The sequence below is a fragment of the Cariama cristata genome, unplaced genomic scaffold, assembly GCF_000690535.1.
Source record: "Cariama cristata isolate BGI_N322 unplaced genomic scaffold, ASM69053v1 scaffold1702, whole genome shotgun sequence".
Taxonomy (NCBI): domain Eukaryota; kingdom Metazoa; phylum Chordata; class Aves; order Cariamiformes; family Cariamidae; genus Cariama; species Cariama cristata.
The window spans coordinates 26,770-45,216 of NW_009604206.1; the positions used below are offsets into that span (position 1 = coordinate 26,770).

Genomic DNA, 18,447 nt, shown 5'->3' on the forward strand with positions numbered 1-18,447 from the left:
AAATTGTTGTAATGTAGGCCAACTACAAATCCAGACTCTCTTGGGTTTACTGTTTTTTGGGGTTTGGGGTTTTTTTGTGTTTGTGTTTTTTTTTTTTTTTTCTTGGTTACTTTTTAAAGTTATGTTTTTCATGTGCTTAGTTACAAGGAAGCAGGTTGATTCCAATGGATTGAGTGACCTCTTTTGTGTGTTTCAAGATAAGCTCATCCTTTCCCAAGTTAATTAGAACTACGGTAAATGCCTAGTACTCATAATTAAGATTGTGATTAACGAACTCCCCTGGTTCTTAGGTGCCTGGCCGTTGTAGCGGAAACTGCAGTCTTGAATTAAATACCTGAGCGTTCTCCTTAACGGGTACAAGAGAATGAGGATGGTAATGGCCTGAATATGGCCGTATGGATACTGGGTGGGAGCTGCCTCCAGTCAGTAGTGAAGGCAGTATCTCAAAAATCCAGCCTCTTCCCAGGATCTGTGGCTCTTCCTCAGTACCTTTCTGTGCTTGAATTCATAGCCCTGAACAACCTCTGTGGGTCTGGGCAGCCACGTGGCTTGAAAAATTTCAGCAGAGGCTTGATCTTGGCTGTTGAAAGGTTTGCAGGATAGAAAAGTAGGCTTAGTTTTTTGCCTGGAGAAATTCTAATGCAAAAATTGTAGCTTTCTCCGTGCTCCCTCAGCTGTGAGGTTATGAAGATGTTTTTGGACAGAGAACGTGCTCGTTCTGTCGTGTTAGAACTGTCCCGATTGGTGTAGCAGAGTCAAAATCGTTGGGGTCGGGCACAAAAAGCAGTAATTAGGGGAATGCTCTACCCTGGGGCTGAGGCAATCGTGGGAAGGATAAGGGAGCAGGATTCCTGTCTTCCATTGACATTCCTCCTGCAGTTGTGGATGCATGGATGGATGGCAGGAGGGTTCCTTACTCCAGGCTAACTCAGCAGTGGGTTTCTTCCCGGGTTTCCTGATGAATGACTGGTCGGGGTGGGGGAAATTACCTGTGCTATGCTGTGATCAAATACTATATTACAATACACATGCTCAAGAGTAGAATTAATAGTGCACAGATTTGCTGTTTATGTTGGTTTTTTTGTTATTTTGGAGTGCCTGTGGCTGGCATTCTTTTTTGTAACAGCGGACCTTTTGCAGAAATGAAGAAACACGAGCACTGTTGGAGTTTTACCACTGAGCCGTTCTGTGCTGTGCAGGATGTGCAAGCAGTGAGTTGTTGGGTCATACCCGCAGGTTCTCCAGTGCCACTGTGGAAAGTAGAAAGTCCCTAGCTCTGGAAAGTGTAATTTAACACTTGGCTGGTGTGAAAAGTACAAGTTCTTACAGGCTTTCTTTAGTCTTAAACACATACCAAGAACCTGGAGATTGCTTAACCATTAAGAAAATGAATTGGAAAGATGTTGTGTGATCACAAAACCAAATATAGAAACCTTTGAACTTTCATATATTGCCACTTGATCTTTTCCCTGCTGCCAGATGTTATTGCTTACTGGAGGTGACAGTGCCAAGGTCTGCCAGCCAAGTTGACCGCACAACAGTGACATGGAGGGGTCACTTGCCATAGCTTTTCCATACACGTACTTCAGATGTGGCACGGATGACATGCACCCAGCTTAGACCTTCTCTGCTTAGGAGCTTCCCATGATGAGGATTGCTGCCGCCGTAGCTGTTAACAGCATTTGGTCCTGGGGGCAGCTGAGGTGAGAACTTGTGTCCCGATAAGCTGTTCTGACACTGTCAGCCAGCTCCTGGGGGTCCTCAGCCCTAGAGCTCCTCACATGTATCTCTTGTGAGACAGGAAAAAGATATGGAAGCTTCATGTGGCATAGCGGTTGATGTTGCAGCCACAAAACCAGCTTATCTGGCTTTTTAGTATCTCTTTCCTGGATGCAAGTCAGGAGGTGGTCTGGGATAGGGTGAAATCCTCTGGCAGGCCAGACAGCCTGTGGGATGCCACATCTTAGGTTGTCTTCAGGCTGTCTTCTTGCCAATTAATCTAGTGACTTGAAACAGTAATTTTAAATTCACTGCTGTAAAGTACGTTGCCACACAGAAGGTTTCCCCATGTAGTTTCAGTGGAAGCTTGCATATATCTGAGGGTAAGGGAGTTGTCTTCCCTCTCCCCTGTCCAAAAAATTCCCTTGTTGTAAAGAATAAATGTCAGAATTCTCCATCCAGGGGATATACTGTTTTTTTTTCCTTGACAGCTCTGGGTTTACTTGCACCCATGTGTTGACAGCGTTTCTGAGCATTTTGGTAGTGGATGCATGTAACTTCATTTTTATTTGAGATCTCTTTAAACTTTTTATTGGTATTTTTCACTTTGGTATTTGTCCTTTTTCAATTTTGTTTTACACTGATTTATATCTTCTAATTCATAAATAGGCTGTAACCTGTGAAGGGGGAAATGCTTTCCTGGCAGTGCTAGTCAGCCTTTTTTTAATCTTCCCTGCCCTTAAGTGTTATAATTCTAAAGATAAAAGCCCCTGTCAGAGCCGTTAAGAAAACCTGTTAAATATCTATTAAGCAATTGCTTTAAATGATTTCTTTCCCTTCTACAGCTGTACTACATAAGCAGAAGTTTCACTTGGTTTCATACCACCATAAATAGTGTTCAGCGGTAGTTCTGTTCGAGTCTAGTGAACTAATGGGCATCGTCTTCTGGGAACATTCAGCATGTCACCACTGATAATGTGTGAGGTTCTTCTGTACCAGATACAGTCCTCTTGTTTGAAGCCCTGGTGCATTCATAATGCTGAGCACCAGTTGCTGCTGTGATAGCAAGGCGTTTTATGGGTTTACTGATTCATGGGAGACTCTCTCCTTTCCCTCCATAATTAAAATCTACTGTTTTGTACAGTGATACATGGTGTCACAATGTACATGAGTTCATTAATGCCCTTCGTTTCTTTTTGCCCTTGATTTCCTTCAAGGCCAAAGAGTGCGACATGAGCAGGTTACTAATTATTCTGCCAAATAGGAGGACACCTTCTGTCCAAAGTGGATGACTACTTTAAATGTCAAATTACTGAACGAGATAAAGGGTTGTCCTGCCTTATCTTCTAGCTGGGTTTTTCCTCCTTGAGGGAAGATTTGAGAATCATCCGAGTATAGATGGCACCCAGGTTTACAAGCCTGCAAGTAAAGTAAGTCAGGAAAGGCTTCCTTTATGAATCCCACAAAGGGATTAGAGGTGGCTGCGAAATTCAGCACTCTGAGGACTAGAGTGTCTATGTGCATCCCAACTATGAGAAATGCAAATGTTCAGAGGATTTTGCCAATGGGACTTTGGGTGCTGGAATAGAAAAAGGATAGCAGTAGTGTATGGATGTTGGACTTGGTGCTTAAATGCAGTGAAGTGCTGAAGCATCCTCGGGTGATGACAGATTACAGTTGCTTTAAAGTTTTGTACCTTTTCCCTCTTTCTCCGTTTTGGGGCTACTACTTGCTTTCTTACACACCTTGTTTATTTGATGTGACTCCACCATAAGCTCTTCAATGTGAGAATTGCCTTTTACTACAAATACGTGCTAAGCACTTGGGGAACTTCGTTAGTAACACTTAACAGTCTTACAATCTAAAAATGTTCCCTCTTTTTCCCTCTTCGAGTGACCTCTTTTAAAATATGGGATAGACATTGTAATGCCAGTTTAATTACATTGCAGTTCAAATCGTGTACATTTTGTGTCAATTGACCTTCATGATATCATCATCAGAACCTTTTTCTTTCTTTCTTTCTTTTGTTTTGTTTCTACTTATTGAGACTATTATCCATGCATGTACTCTTATACTACAGTTGGTACGCTAGGACTCCAGGGAGTAGGAATTGTGTTTCTTGTTCCATGACGGTCAGAGCTTCAACAGTAATTAAAATGAATGCTTTCATTGTGGGTCCGCCATTTATGGAAATGTGATGTCATCCAGGCATTTGCAAGATAATGCAAGCCAGTTAAAACATCTTGGAGGTTGTGTGTCTTTGAAACTATCTCTACAGACATGTAAGTTCCTTCTTAAAAAAAAAAAAAAAGGAAAAGGAAAAAAAAAAGCAAACCCACAAGAAAAAAACCCCACAACTGTGTTTTAGAGTTCATACCAGTTAAGATCTCATCATAGCAACACACAGTAAAAGCTGATTTTCAATTTTGTTTTATACTGAAGGTGTTACTAGGAATTGCTTTGTAGTTCTGTTTCTGCTTCCACTACCAGTGGCTGCAAAAACAAAATGTCATTGCCCAAGAAAACCTATCTTTCTTTTCTTTAATTTTTTTAAAATACAGACTGCTTGAATTACTGTCCTGAGTAGTTAAGCAGCCCATGGGGTATACTGTCTGGAGACTCAGTGTTTTTAGTGGATCTGAATGATCGGTTGTGTGTGTTTGTTTTTAATCCCATTTTTCATCCAGTAATGTAAAAGAGAAGCCTGCTGTCTTCCTGTTTGTTCCACATAAGTGGAAAGACGCACGAGTTGAGTGTCTGGAGCATCGCCAAGACTGTAAATGAGCCCTGCAGCAGTGCTGATGGAAATCATAGCTGAGAGCAGTCTCGTGCCTTGGTCAGAGACCGCCTTTCAGATCTCAGAAATGAGCTGTGAGGGAAGACGGTAGCAAGTGGAGTAAGCCAAGAATATGCTGGCTGATAACTTGTTATGTGTCTGTCATTTGATCACATCAGATTATATACCCTTTCTCTAGCTGGTAGGTTCCCAGATCTCATTTTATACAAAGAGTAGCAGTCAAAACAGCAATCTTTTTGCTGAAATTCCCTGTTGCTTCATGGCAAGGTTTTGATCATCACTTCCTTACTGCACTTGATGTCTGACTTTTCTATCATTCACCTGTTACAAGCAGGTTATTGGCACTTGTGACAAAAAAAGATTAGGCATGTATGTGCTAACTTCTCACAGTTCAGCTCTACAAAGGTAGGAAATTTAAAAAAAAAAAAAAGAGGGAGGGGAAGAAGAGATTTTGCAGAGCAAGGGCTTATAGGAACGCGTAAACTGGTGTGTACTTCCATGTATTGTAGTATATGGCTTCCAGGTTGTGATCCCTGGAAAGCATTAGGTATTAAAAAACTGTACAAAGCCAAGATGGTACAAGAGAGCAGAAAATCTCATGAAGCAAACGAGAAGGGACAGAAAAAAAAATTTTTACAAGTAGGGAAAATCAGGACACGCAAACCGCTGAGTAAGATTAGCCATGAGGCTGGGTGTCCATCTTGGCTCTTAGCGTGACAAGAAGACATCTGTCAGCGGGAGGTGACAGTTGTCTGTCTCTGGGTTTAGGAACTGTGCGCTACACCTGTGTTTTACACAGCTGTGTATGGAGAGTACAAATCACAGATTTTCCTTAAATACTGAATATGGTTTTTAGCCGGCTGCTGAGCTCTCACAGCTATTAGAAACGTCGATAAAATTTCAGGGTCGTTAACAGGTGAGAAAGTGAGGCCCAACAGCTGGCTGTGAGGCTGACCAGTAGTTTAGAATACACTTAATGCCAAACAAAATTGTTTGGTCTTGAAGCTTTAAATTTTGCAGGTATGGACTGAGCAGCAGGTGGAAATAACAGCCCTTATAACTTAGGTACTTATTAACCAAATGAGATGATTGAGGGTTTTTATAATTGACCGCTTCCTTTTCGGCTGTTCTGTAGGGTTTGCTGTGTGGACAGGAAAAAATCTGTCACCGTTCCTCGTCCCTGGCACTTGTCTGTGTGCTGGCAAATGCAGCGGGTCGCAGAGAAATTTGCAGAGTTCATATTGAGAAATACAAAGTACAGCATTCTTAATCATTTGTAATTAGAATTTGGTTTCCTTCTCCAGCGAGTTTAAGTGCTCTATAGCTTGTATCTCTCCTCGTAATGCTGAGGTAGGCTGTGGAACACTTTTAGGATGAGAAAGTCCATTTTACCCATTTCAAAGAAAAGGGACACTATGGAGAAGAAACTTGGCTCCGAAACTTTGCTTTGCTCTAAAGGTAAATGCTAAATATTTTAAAAAGAGATTATAGTCCAGGACTATTGTACTTCAGAAGAGTAGCATCCCTTTTTCTGTTCTCATTACCTCTGCTATTTATCCACATTACTCAGCTTCTATTTTTGAAGGACCGAGTGAGAGTCAAGGCAAGATAACTTATATAGACAAATGTAAAATTGCCATTACCTAATGGTTTTCTTGGAACACTTTTTATAGTAAAACCATCTTCTGTAAGAATAGGATGAAACTCCTGACTGCTATTTTATTTACAGAACAAAGGAGCAAACAAACAAACAAATAAAACCCAACCTGGGAGTAAGGTGTGACATCCTGTAGTGAAAACCAGTTTTTCTGCCAAGAGAAACGTGCAAAAGTGCAGTGCGTTTCAGTGCGTAGAAACTTTTTGGTCTGATTCTCAAAATGCAAAGAGGGTTATTTATGTCCTTCTCCAGAAAAATGGCACGCTAGTCCACGGACAGGCTCGTTTGTCTGTACCTGTAAGAGCAAGTGGCAAATGCACAAAGCTGCTCTTGTACAGAGAATTCAAATTCCCCTATAGTTATTAAATGCCTGCTTTTCAGTGAGAGATTTCTCCCCCCCCTCCCCAGTGCAAAATAATTGCAGAGAGGAGTATTCTCTCAAGCAGGGGTTCAATAGTAATGATGGTTGTTCAGTGGCTCCAGCATGCTAAATGATGCTGTGTTATAGTTGTCTGCTTCTCTTAACCCACAGATCAGCGTTTTTTTGTTCTTTATGAAGGCTCTGAGATGCTTCTAGAGATCATCACTACCTAGAGAGAAGATACAGCTTACACCTGAGAGGTGATCTAGTTCCCTGCTTCAAGTTATTACATTATAATTTTTTGCTGTTCCACCATACTGCAGGACACAATAAAAGGTCAGAAAAATGATGCTTTACGGGAACCGACAGGCAATAATCTTTTCAAACACACATCCCTTTGCCTCCTCTTTTTTTCGTTGAACTTGCAAGCTCTGATCAGACAGACTGCGGTGAAGTCATTTGTTTTGCGTTCTGGGCTGAGGTTACTGCAGGGGGTTGTGTGTTAGCAGCTGTCACAGAACCGACCCATAAAATAAAAACCTAGCACCGCTGAAATGCATGTAGTAAATAAGAGAAATGGTTAACAGCCAGTAATGCTAACTTACCTGATGCCCTGAATTTCCTTGTGAAGCAGAGAACAGCGGTTCTTAGGGGCTGAGAAGTTGTAGGGACCAATACATTGGTGTTAATGTGATTGATATTTGCTTGTACGCTTATCCCAAGAAACTCATGCTATTTCAGACCAAGCAGAGCATAAATTCTGGCCCTGGGACAATTTGGGCCTTTAAAGGAGAGAGGACAGTAGCTCAGACTGTCTTCTGTGTGGCAGGAGGGATTGGAAAGGAGGATGGGGAAGGAGGGAGGACATCTCCAGACACTGAAGGCATCATACCACAGCACTTCTCACCGCCTTGGCCCACTCACCCACCACACTACCCCCAGCAGATCACATCACATTCCCATTCCCCTTCTCTTCAAAGTAGGGTGTTCGATGGGGCTTTCAGTTCTTACTCCTCCTGCTGAGTTCAAGACAGGACAAACCTTCCCTCATGAACTGGGGCTTATAAGTTGTTTTTTAGCTGCTGGTTATCAAATGATTATAATACATTTACTGGAAATATCATAGGCTGGGAAATCCTCATCTCAAGCAGTAGTTAACAGCTTGGTTCACATAATTCATATGTATCTGTGTCACCTAAGTAATAACTTGTAGTCTACGCATTTTTTTCCTTCCTCCTTTATTATACTGGTAGAAATTAATGGAAGGACTGATCACGAATCATGCAAAGCCTGTGGTTAAAATATGAATGGATTCTGGCTATAGAGTCTAAGGCCAGAGTTGATCACTGGGTTGTCTTTCCTCCCTGGTCAGACGTAGGGGACAGCAATAAATAATCTGCTGGGCTCTGCCTCTGGGGCCAACAGTTGCAGCGTCTCAAGAGGAAGCGATTTGATTGTGCCATCTCCTTTATCCTGGTAACACGTGGTGCTAAGAAGCTTCTGATGTGTGCTCTAAAAATGGAAGGAGCTGTGGCTAAAAGCACATGGCTGGGGAAGGGAGGCAATAACAGATGAAACAAATTACTTTTTTTCCTTCTTCCCTCTCTTTTGATTCAAGGTCTTGCTCTGTATAACATACACCTCCACATTCGAGCTGAATGGGAGTTCAGTGTTGAAGATTGCTGAGGTAAGTGCCTCTGCCATACCATTGCGTGTGTCACTTAACGTTCCCCCACTACGTGGAGTATCTCTTCCATACATACCCTGAAACTGAACTAGTCCAAATCCCAATTACCATCTTAAGGACTGGTATTACCTTATGTCTAGTGTGAAGAAATAGTTGCAAGTCGGGCAGGATTGATGGGCTTGCATGGGAAGGCACGTTTGGAGGCTGGCTGACTGTTGTGTATTACAGCGTTGCACATTTACTGCTCCTCATATTTACTTTACTTTTGCCTTTTGCAATAGAAAAATTGCCTTGAGTTCTTTATAAAACAGCACTGTGCTGATTCCTTACCTGCTGCAATTCTAAAACTAAGGAAGTTTCCTCAAGAGAAGTGTGTTAGGCCGTAACGTGCCGTGTTAGCACAAGTGCCGCAGCGTGCCTTATTAGCTTTGTGCCTTACCTTTTTCCTAATACATCCAAGTAAAAGATTTATTACACCTCTAGATATATGGTGTTGTCCTGGTGCTATTAGTCACTCTTCTCCCTTTATTCCATTAGATTTTTGCCTGAATTAAATTGTAAAGGAGCTCTGGCTGTAGAAAAATATACCTGCAAATCTATTAAGTGAGCCTTTGTAGATGGGTGATATTTTTAGTACAAGGTGTAGCAAGCCATGGGGCTGTTTGTTCGGATTAGAGAAGATGCACAGGAACATTTAATCCTCCTGTGCAGCACATGCTGTTGTGTACAGAATGTATTATAAAATTATAGTATTAGTATGATATGGGGAGAGGTAATGTCCATGGAGCAATGTAAAAGTTATATACATGTCGTACACTCCAAGTGTACGTAGACATTTAGAGATGTGTTCCTTCTCAGATTTTGGTAAACAAAAATCCACACACACACCCCCCCCAAACCAACAAAACCCCATGTGAAAACAGATCACTTTACCTGGAAGTTACAGTATTTTCTAAGTTTAGGAAGAAAATTGACCTTGCTTTGTCTGATTGGAAGCTGAGAATGGGGTTGTAGGGATAACAGGGAACCAAAGAAAATAGCTGCCAGTTTGTAACAAATGAGGTTTAAAAAGAATGGATACAACAAAACCAGTTTGTGTGTATAACATATATATGATTAAAAAAAAAAAAAGTAGTAATCATTCCGGATGTCCTGCACAGCTTAGACTTTGGTTTCTCTTGTGCTATGTGAGACCATTATGTATTGCTGGTTTTGGAGGTCTTTGTAAGCCCCACCTGTAGATGCTGCAGCAAAGATGAACTGAATTGATATTTAGAGCAAGCCACAACTTCTTCAGTTTTACTAAATCCTCTTTTTTATGTCAGTGTCCCAAACTGAAGAAAATACAGATAGTTTCCCCTGCTGCAGTTTTTCTCAGCAGGCTTTCTAACATGCAAGGCAAAAGCTGATGAATTCAGCTTAGCGCATCTCTTTGCTGTGGGTAAAGAGCTCTAGCCTAGACAAAATAATTGCTGGGAAAAGTAATGGATCTAAAACCTTTGGATTTCAATCTTTAAGAGCACTGCCTAAGACTGGGGAGAAATGGTCAATCAGTCATCCTCTGTGTGCTCTAAACTGTATCAGAAATCATATTTTCTGTTCCCTCTGTAAATTTGGATAACAACATGGCTGTTATTCATTTAAAGCACCCTGAAAAATGGCATTTTTCTTTCATAGATTGGAGTTAGACTCTGCTGTTCTTGGCAGTTGCACTTCACTTTCATTCTCAAAAGGCTAGCCTGGGTTTTAAAAACCTTTGCTAGAATAATCGTAAAAATTAGCACACTGATAGTTTATCCTTCTTCTATTAAAGTGACAGGAGCTGTGATGCAGGCTGATGAGATGTGCCAGCAAAGCAAACAAACCTTTCATTTCCTTCAGGGAATTGGAACAAGCTGTGTTACAGAGCGTGCATGTTTCTATATAGAGTGTTTGGAGGTAACAGCTATTTTCCCACACTCCTTGAGAAAATACTGCCTCAGTGAATGCTTAGGTCTTTCTAATTAGCAAGTCCCACCAAGCACATACATGCTTCCTCATGTTCCTCCTGGTCAGGCTTTAGGTAAGGCAAAGACTTTAACAGCTGGAATCAATATGCCTGCATACCTGAATTCTGCAACATATAGCAGTAGGAAATATAAAATTGAGTCCAGCATTTGCTTCGCCTCAGCATTTATTGTTCTGACTTGCTGGAAGGGAAGGGTGGCAGAGAGGAGCTTTCTGCTCCAGTGCCCCGGCTATTTGACATTTCTTTCCAAGTCAGTCCTTCGTTTTCCTAACCTGCTCTCTCTAGCAGAGAGGAGCCACTGCAGAATGGGAAGGTGCTGCCTGTGGTACAGTTAGAACTCTCTGAGGACTCTCGCTGACAAACAAGGCTACAGTCTGGCCATTTTGCACCGCCTGATCGTTCTCAGTTCATGTGTACGAAATAATGGCACCCCACCTCTTTCTGAATATTATCAGCTTCAAATTAAGGAAGAATCCAACATGAGGAGTACTGTATTTTGTGGCTTAAGTATTAATAGTATTGGAAACAGACTAAATCTTGCTCCGTGCACCTTCCCATGCTTGCCTAGACCCCTGCAAGAAAATTTAGTTCATGCTGTTGCTTGTTATGTGTGTATTTGTTACTTCCATCTACCTTTTGGAGGTTTGTTTCGTTTGACTCTGTTGTGTTTCATTGGCTAACCCTTCTGTGTTTTGCTCTTAGCTGTGTTTTGCATGCCATAGAGCTGGAAGTCCCCGAATGCATGAAATGATCAAAATGTCCATTGCACACCTCCTTGGGGCCCTGAGCTCTCGCATTTTTACTGATGCTTCTTCATCAATGGCTTTTGAAAAGGTACCTTGCCCAGCCATTTTAGAACGCAGACCTTCTGTAAGATCGGAGCTCAGATGGACAGTACTGTTTCTCATTAGCTGGCATGGGGAGGGGAGAGAAGAAGGAGATACCAACCATGCTCTTTCCAGAACGTCAGCCTACCTCTAAGAATGGTATTTCATCAGTTAATTCAGGTACTATAGAATACAGCTCAAGAGAGCGACCTCAACAGCGCTGGAATGGTTTGGCCTCTGCGAAGGATTGTACATGGTTAACAGGCTTTAGGGGTTTTTGTCCACTGGAGTTCAGGTGATAGTTGAATGATGGGCAGAGTTTGTCCAGCCTTCTTTTAACTTACAAGACCATCTTCATCACTGACTGTTTGATCTCAAGCTAAACAAAATCCCTTATTTATTTGAGAGGATCTTGGAATCTTGAAAAAGGGCAGTGAGAATGAGATATGCTGTCAGTTTGGTCCCTTGTATCCTGCAAATACGTACAACTAACTTGTTCTAGAGTATTGTCAAAGGAGATAGTCGGTCTCAGTTTGTCCTTTGCATAGTGTTTTTACCATGGGAGAATAAGCAATGTACATACACTTGAAAAGCTCTGGAATGCTATCTCTCCCTGTAGTTGGGAAAGAAGGGAAGATAAGGCAAGAGGCATAATTAAGTAGCTTACATGCATGATGTCTTAGATCGCTCACTTAAGATATAGTTTGTATCCAAGAAACTCAGTTATATTTTCTTGTGCTGGTGGCTTTATTGAAATATGGAGACGTGAGGTCACTCAAATGGAGGAGGTGAAAAGGGTTTTAGAAACATACCTATATTGTTTTCCACTCCACCCTAACAAATGCAGAAATGTGCCAGCAACATGTTCATCTTAAACTCTGTAGCCTTGAGCCCACAGCCTTTCTTTCTTAGTCAATGGAATACCTTGGTTTCGTTTCAGTAGGAGCTAGAAACAATCAAGAGTCTTGTCCATGTGCCCATGTCAATACTGATTAGCCTACATAATCAGATCACTTTAATTTTTCCCCTCCTAAAAACTCAGCCTCATTAGGGAGCTGTAAAAATAGCTTTACATCACAGAATATCCTTCTCATTCAAAAACGTGCACCAGATGCATTTATGTGTAGTCTTCCTGCGTTTAATGTATACTATATATTTTTAAATTTTGTTTTCATAGCTACTTTAATCTGTATTCATGATTCTTCTCACTAGCTAGATATCCAAATGATGGCAGAATAAAAACACAAAGACTGAAAAGTATGTGAAGAGTCAGCTCCATCCAGACTGTTACCCACTTAGTAGTGACTGTGCAGTAGTTACGGTGGTTACTAAAGTCACAGCAGCGCTTACAGAGACCGACACCTCCCACAGAAAATCTAATCAAGGATAGAAACTGCATTTTGCAGTGTGCGGTCCCCAGGATCTTAGTTGTGTTATGCTTTGGCAGCTAGTTGTATAACATCATCTAGGGGCAAAAATCAAGGAGGACTCTGACCACAGCAGAGTCTCCAAAAGCTGCCAGCAACTGGGCATGGAGCTGGGAATGAGATGATCCATCGGTCTTCTTCCGTTGCTGCCGCGGCTCCCGTGGGATCTCTGAGCTGAGGAGCCCTCGGCTTGATTCCCAGTTATTAAAAGGCAATCATTTGTGTTATTTATGGTAAAGCGCTATTGTATTTTCTGTATTAGGAAAGACCTTCAAAGGCTTTCAGGTGTGTGACAGTATGTAATAATTATAGAAAAAGTGGCAAATACCTATACAACAGAAGCAATAACCTTAAAGAATTGGAGGGTATTTACATTGCAGATGCAGACTTGCAGAGCAATAGTTACAAAGAAGTATCTAGAAATGACTGATGGAAGCAGCATTTAGTGAATTATTTACAGAGCAGGGCAAGTGCCAGAATCCCTTGGGTTTGACAGAAGGACTTTGCCAATTTTGCCGTACCATTCCTGCAGCTGTGAGTGGTGAATTGCATGCTGCTTCTAGGCACCACTTACTCAGTTTTCCATATTGCTGAAAACTTCTAATGTGCCAATAAAGGAGTATGAAATAGTAAGGAAGGCTGACTGTCTGTATATGAGACACCTTGGTATCCTCCTAAAATGTGGTACTGGTAAGTTACAGTTCATATCTATGTACTGCTGTCTTGTTTCCTCATCAGGTTTGCATTGAGACATATGTATCTAGCTGTCACCAGCGGAGCATTAACACCGCTGTGCGGGCAACCCTCAGCCAAATGTTGAGTGACTTGACTTTACAGTTACGACAAAAGCAAGAAAACATGGTGAGCCTTCTGGCATCAACAAATGGTTCCACGTCCATGGCTGCCTACCTTTTTGTTTGTGTATTGTACTGGCGTGTTGTGCCTTATGGCTTTTATTTGACACTTCCAATTAATCCTTTTTAAAAGCTTTTTTGGGCGCTGACTCTGCACCCGCCTCAGAGCAGTCTTATCGGAAACGCAGCTCTCACATTGTCAACTCTACTTGACTAATTTAATTTATTTTTTTTTTAATCTCTCCTTCCATTAAACAAAAGAGGCTTTGTTCTGATGTCAGGCTGCCTTGGCCTTTTCCTTTTCCATGCTTTTATTTTGTTTGGTTGTTTTCCATATTTACATAAAGAAAACAAATTCTCAGCTAAGGAAAGTGTAATTGAGGTTTTTCTGCTACTTTTTCATAGAAGATAATTTAAGCTCATGAAATTCTTTGCTTGATTGTTAGCAAAAAAAATAAATTCTATTTATTGCATTTTTAAAATCTATGAGAGCTGTTTGAATGAAATCCCAGCACATTGTCAGCAGAACTGTAAATGTTCTGGGCACATGTGAAACTACATTAGCTTCTTATATTCATTCTTGCTGCTTTCTGTATTATCATATTATCAAAAAAGTACTATTTATAAAAGTCAGTTTCTATTTATTAGGAAATTTTAGGGACTGTAGTTGTACAGATTATTTTCCTTACATCTGTTTTGGGTCAAGTTGATCACTTCTATTTTGGATTAGTAGACTAGATTAGTTTTATCCTAATGAGCAACTGCAGAACAGAATTAATTGGTTTACTTAAACTTATCTTCTGTCTGTGCTAAGTAGGTTCATCTTACAAAAACATTTTCAAAAAAGCCAAACCCCAAAACAAAAACCAAACTAAAACCAACAAAAAAAAAACCCTGTAGTTTTGAAATTTCAGTTTGGGTCTGAAAGCTGAATTTTGTTAGTTCTATTCTTAGCTGAGGAGTGGGTGAAAGCACATGAGAGCTGCATTTAGTCCGTGGCAGTTTGTCGTTGATGCTTGAGAGAAGAATTTGACTTGACCCCGTTGTGCACTGATAGGAAGAATCCTGTACTGCAGCTGAACCAAATGATGTAAGAGGTTGTTTCCATTTCCTGACTGTCATTAATTGTGTTGGCACTGTAACATTAACGATGACAATGTGATAAACTCTCTAACACTTAATTGATTTTGGTTTCTAAGTACTTTGTGGAATCTAGACTATATTTTCCTCTCAGTTATTTTCAATGCGACTTACATGCCTAGTTATTATTGAGTTGTTTTAGGAAATCCCTTAAGGACTTACAAATCCGAGTTCAGCTCAATGAGATGTGAGTTCCTTAAATCTAAAAGACTGTTAAAACAGATCTTAAGGAATTTTTGAAAATGTTCTGCAAAAGTTTCACTTAAAAAACCCTAACAAACGAAAAACCCAAAACAGATAGAGGACATGGATTTGTTAAGAAAGCTCTGCTGTTCAAGTATTGTTTTTCTGCCCCTTGCACCAATTACAGCACCTTTATCTTTCCTCAACAGACAATTGAAAACCATGACACTTTGCAGAAATTCAAGAGCCAAGGTATTTGTAACACTTTTTTAGTTACTCCTCCCAATCCAGCTTTTTTATTCCTTACTTCCCTTCCCTTTCCCTGTAGGATGTCACAGGAATTGCATCTTCATGGTTTCTTACCTTCTCCATAGTTTGATGCTCTCTGTGTTACCTGTAGTAAGAACTGAGACAGCCCTGTTAGCTCCTGGTATTTTCAGTTGTGTCTTCGTTTGGACCATGGTAACAGCACTGCACTCAACATAGTAATAAACAACTGTTTCAAGATGCTAACTTCTGTAATTAAGGAGTTTCAGTGCTCTGGAGAATGTTTTAGTGTCTTTACTTCCTAAATTGAAACAGATTTGTGGCGTAGGACGTGGAATCTGGAAATGATTGTGCTATTGTATTTCAGGCCAGAGACGCGGTTTATATAATGGCAGCTTTTGAAAGCTCATCACTAGCAAAGGTGTGTTGACGCTTGCCAAATGATTATTTTACAAGAGAACTTTTCTCTACTGCCATTCTGGCTTAACATCCAACATCTTCCCTAATAGGTGAAAATAATCCCTGCTTTTAACCTTCTTACTGGATTTCTGCAGGAGAACTTGTGTTGATGAAGGCTAAAATCTTTGAAGTGCAAAAGCATCTTCTTCTAAGATCAGAACCTGGTCAGACATCAGAAGCTGTGTAGCAGAGAGAAACTGCAGGGAGAGAGACAGAAATTTTAGCTGCCGTGTAGAAGTACTGGAGCCAGTCCTTTTGTGTTATTTATTTGTATAGTTCTTTAATTATCTGAATTGAATTTCAGCTAACCTTCTGTAAATGCATGTAAGCAATCATTGTTCTCTCCGGATTTAATACTGCTGCTTTTTCATTGTGTGGGGATCACTTTCCAATCTAGGACTTTTCCTACTGCATCTTCTGTATGAATTTTGGCAGCCTTGCTCATTGTTTAGAAGCACCGACCAGCTCTGAAAGTCCATGCAGTGAATTGAGGTTGTAATCCAGCTGCACATATGTAATGCCTCTGATCTTTGTCCTTTTCGGAGGTATTTCGGCCGAGTCCCTTTGTGATGATGTGGTATCTGTCCTCACTGTGCTCTGTGAGAAGCTCCAGGCTGTCATAAAGTGAGTTATTTCAGTTTATAATTTGAATTTATTACCTGGAGATTGAGAGTTTCACTGATACATGTGATTGTACTGTTGTAGTTCTGGAATTATGGAGCAAAACTGTGCTTAAATGAAGTGTTTATTAGAGAAAGTATTGTTCACAATGCATTAATTTAATCTTCACTTGAGATGAGAGGCTCATTTGCCTTTGTGCACTGTTTGCCTTTAAAGAGCTTTCAGTAAATCTAATCTATAAGTATCTTCCATAGAGCAGCAAAATGCTTGTCAAAGGAGAAGTTTTCTTTTGTGGCTTGAAAGCAACCCTTGTAGGGAGAACAACAATTACAAGAGACATGGGAGAACCTAACAGAGACATTATGCGGAATAAATGAGAATGTCCTTCTTAGAAAGGCAGCATTTATCCAATTGAACTAATTTGCATTACCAAAGCGTACCTTAAATTTAGGAATATCATACACTCTACCTGCTTGGAAATGCCTGAGCCTAACTTTTAAAATGCAGTTATTATGGGCAGTAGTAGGGTGTTACACTGCATTAAAATATTGGAGTCTCTTGTTGGGAAGTACTGTAAGACTAAATACTTGCTCCTCATGAGTTAAAAATTACTCCCTGTGGCATTCTAGCATAGCTCCACTAATGGTCAATTAAGAAATGAGCCAAAAAAAGGCTTAAGTGTTAAAGAGGTGGCAAACCAACCAAAAGCAATGCAAACATTATACAGCCGGTATTTAAAAAATAGAAATGTAGCAAGGTAGAAATAATTCAAAAGTTTTAAGGGAAAAACAAGTTGTCACTTGACAACATGGTTTCTGTATCAGTAAAATAAGATTTAACTTGCCACTACCGCCAATTGCAAATCACCTGAGTGGTAGTGACAAAGCGAATCTGAAACTCTTTTAAATGTAGCATAACATTTGGTTGGCCTTTGTGTCTCTGAAAGTAGCCTATGCTGAACTTGGGGAAATGGGAGATAGACAAACATGCATCGGTACTTCCTTTTATATGCTCTACCATTTTCAGGAAACCTATGGCTTAGGAAATCAAGAGCTGAAGACACATAGATATCTTTGTATGCAGTTCTTCTATAGACTTTCCTCCCATGAGTGTCTCTAATTACAGCAAGATTTGAAAAGGAAGAGTGCCTTACTTAGCGTTATTTAATCAGTGTCAGCATTTGGGAAAACCAAAGCATGTTTCTGAATCTTCTAAAGGAGCATTATTTATTTTTTTTCAGTTGTGTGCATAGTTACAGGACAATAGGAAGAGATCTTCAAAAATGTGTGTCTAACAATAGCAAGTGGTAAAACCAGTGGAAAGATTAATTCTTTGTACCAAATTTTACCCACATGTGAAGCTATAAACAACTATTGTCTGATAAGTATTGTCCATCAAATGATAATCACTTTGAATTACTGGTTATGAAATAATCAAAAGTAAACTACCTGACAGGATCTCTCAAAATCACTTAAAGTCTTTTAAAAAATTATCTGCAATCTCATCTCCCGATAAAGCTGTACTGAATTAGAACAGATTGAGGCATGCTTTAGATAAAGTACAGTAAGAAATTCAGAGGACTTAAAAATACTCATTGAGCCATAATTTACTTCATGCTTGTAATTATGTACCTGGACTGTTAGGATCTCTAATTATGAGCAAAGCATAGTAAAAGATTCTGATTGAATCTGAGGAAAATAAATTGAATTAGGATGGCTTGTTAAAGAACTAACTCCAGGAATGAAAAGCCTTTATTTCTTTCAAGACCAGTTTTGGTATCTCCTTCAAAACACTTTGTTGGCAGCAACTTCACTTTCTAACCTCCGGGTCAGTGAAATGAGGTTTTAGTATGCTATACTGCCCGTTCTAATTTCTTAGTCTGCAGATTACTTTAATTCTTCCTTCTAAATTTCAAGCTTATTAGGATTTGATTTTGAGTGAGGCACAGCTATGAGTGATGAGGAAGAGTTCAGGGAGGTGAATTTTTTTTTTCTCTGGACCACTAGTGACTTTGGTGACTCTGGAATTTGTGGCAGCAGCGATATGAACACACAGGCTATGCTGAGATGTGGAGGAGTGCAATATTCATTTCTTACCTGCAGGAAAACAATTTGGTAGTAAGAGGAATCAGAGCAATCAAGAGTGCAGGGATGCCCTGTGCATGCCCATGCAAGTGGCAACTGCAAGATGATGATCTGCATTAAGACACGTTGTGAGGAAAACTGTCGGGAAAGAAGGCAATTGTACCTGGAATATGTGCATCTTTCCAGATAGGTGTGGACTGTTGTGAGGAAAAGGCTATCACCTCTAAAATATAAAAACAGCCAGCAGTTCGAAACCTTCCATAGCATAGAGTTAGAAATCTAGCTCTAAGCCTCAGGATTCACTATTTTCTGCATGGCATCTGAAACAGGTACTATTCTTCTTGGATGAAAATTCA

At 40.3% G+C, this 18,447-nt stretch overlaps 1 protein-coding gene across 1 annotated transcript in view; it reads left to right on the plus strand.

Moving 5' to 3' along the window:
* Positions 1-18,447, plus strand: part of KIAA1244 (KIAA1244 ortholog) — a gene marked incomplete at its 5' end in the record, with an annotated part of 87,624 nt that overhangs the window by 25,922 nt on the left and 43,255 nt on the right. Inside the window, 4 exons of the mRNA XM_009695477.1 lie at positions 8,153-8,221; positions 13,222-13,344; positions 14,870-14,912; positions 15,932-16,010. Coding sequence (XP_009693779.1) covers positions 8,153-8,221; positions 13,222-13,344; positions 14,870-14,912; positions 15,932-16,010 — 314 coding nt within the window. The remainder of the gene's footprint in view (positions 1-8,152; positions 8,222-13,221; positions 13,345-14,869; positions 14,913-15,931; positions 16,011-18,447) is intronic.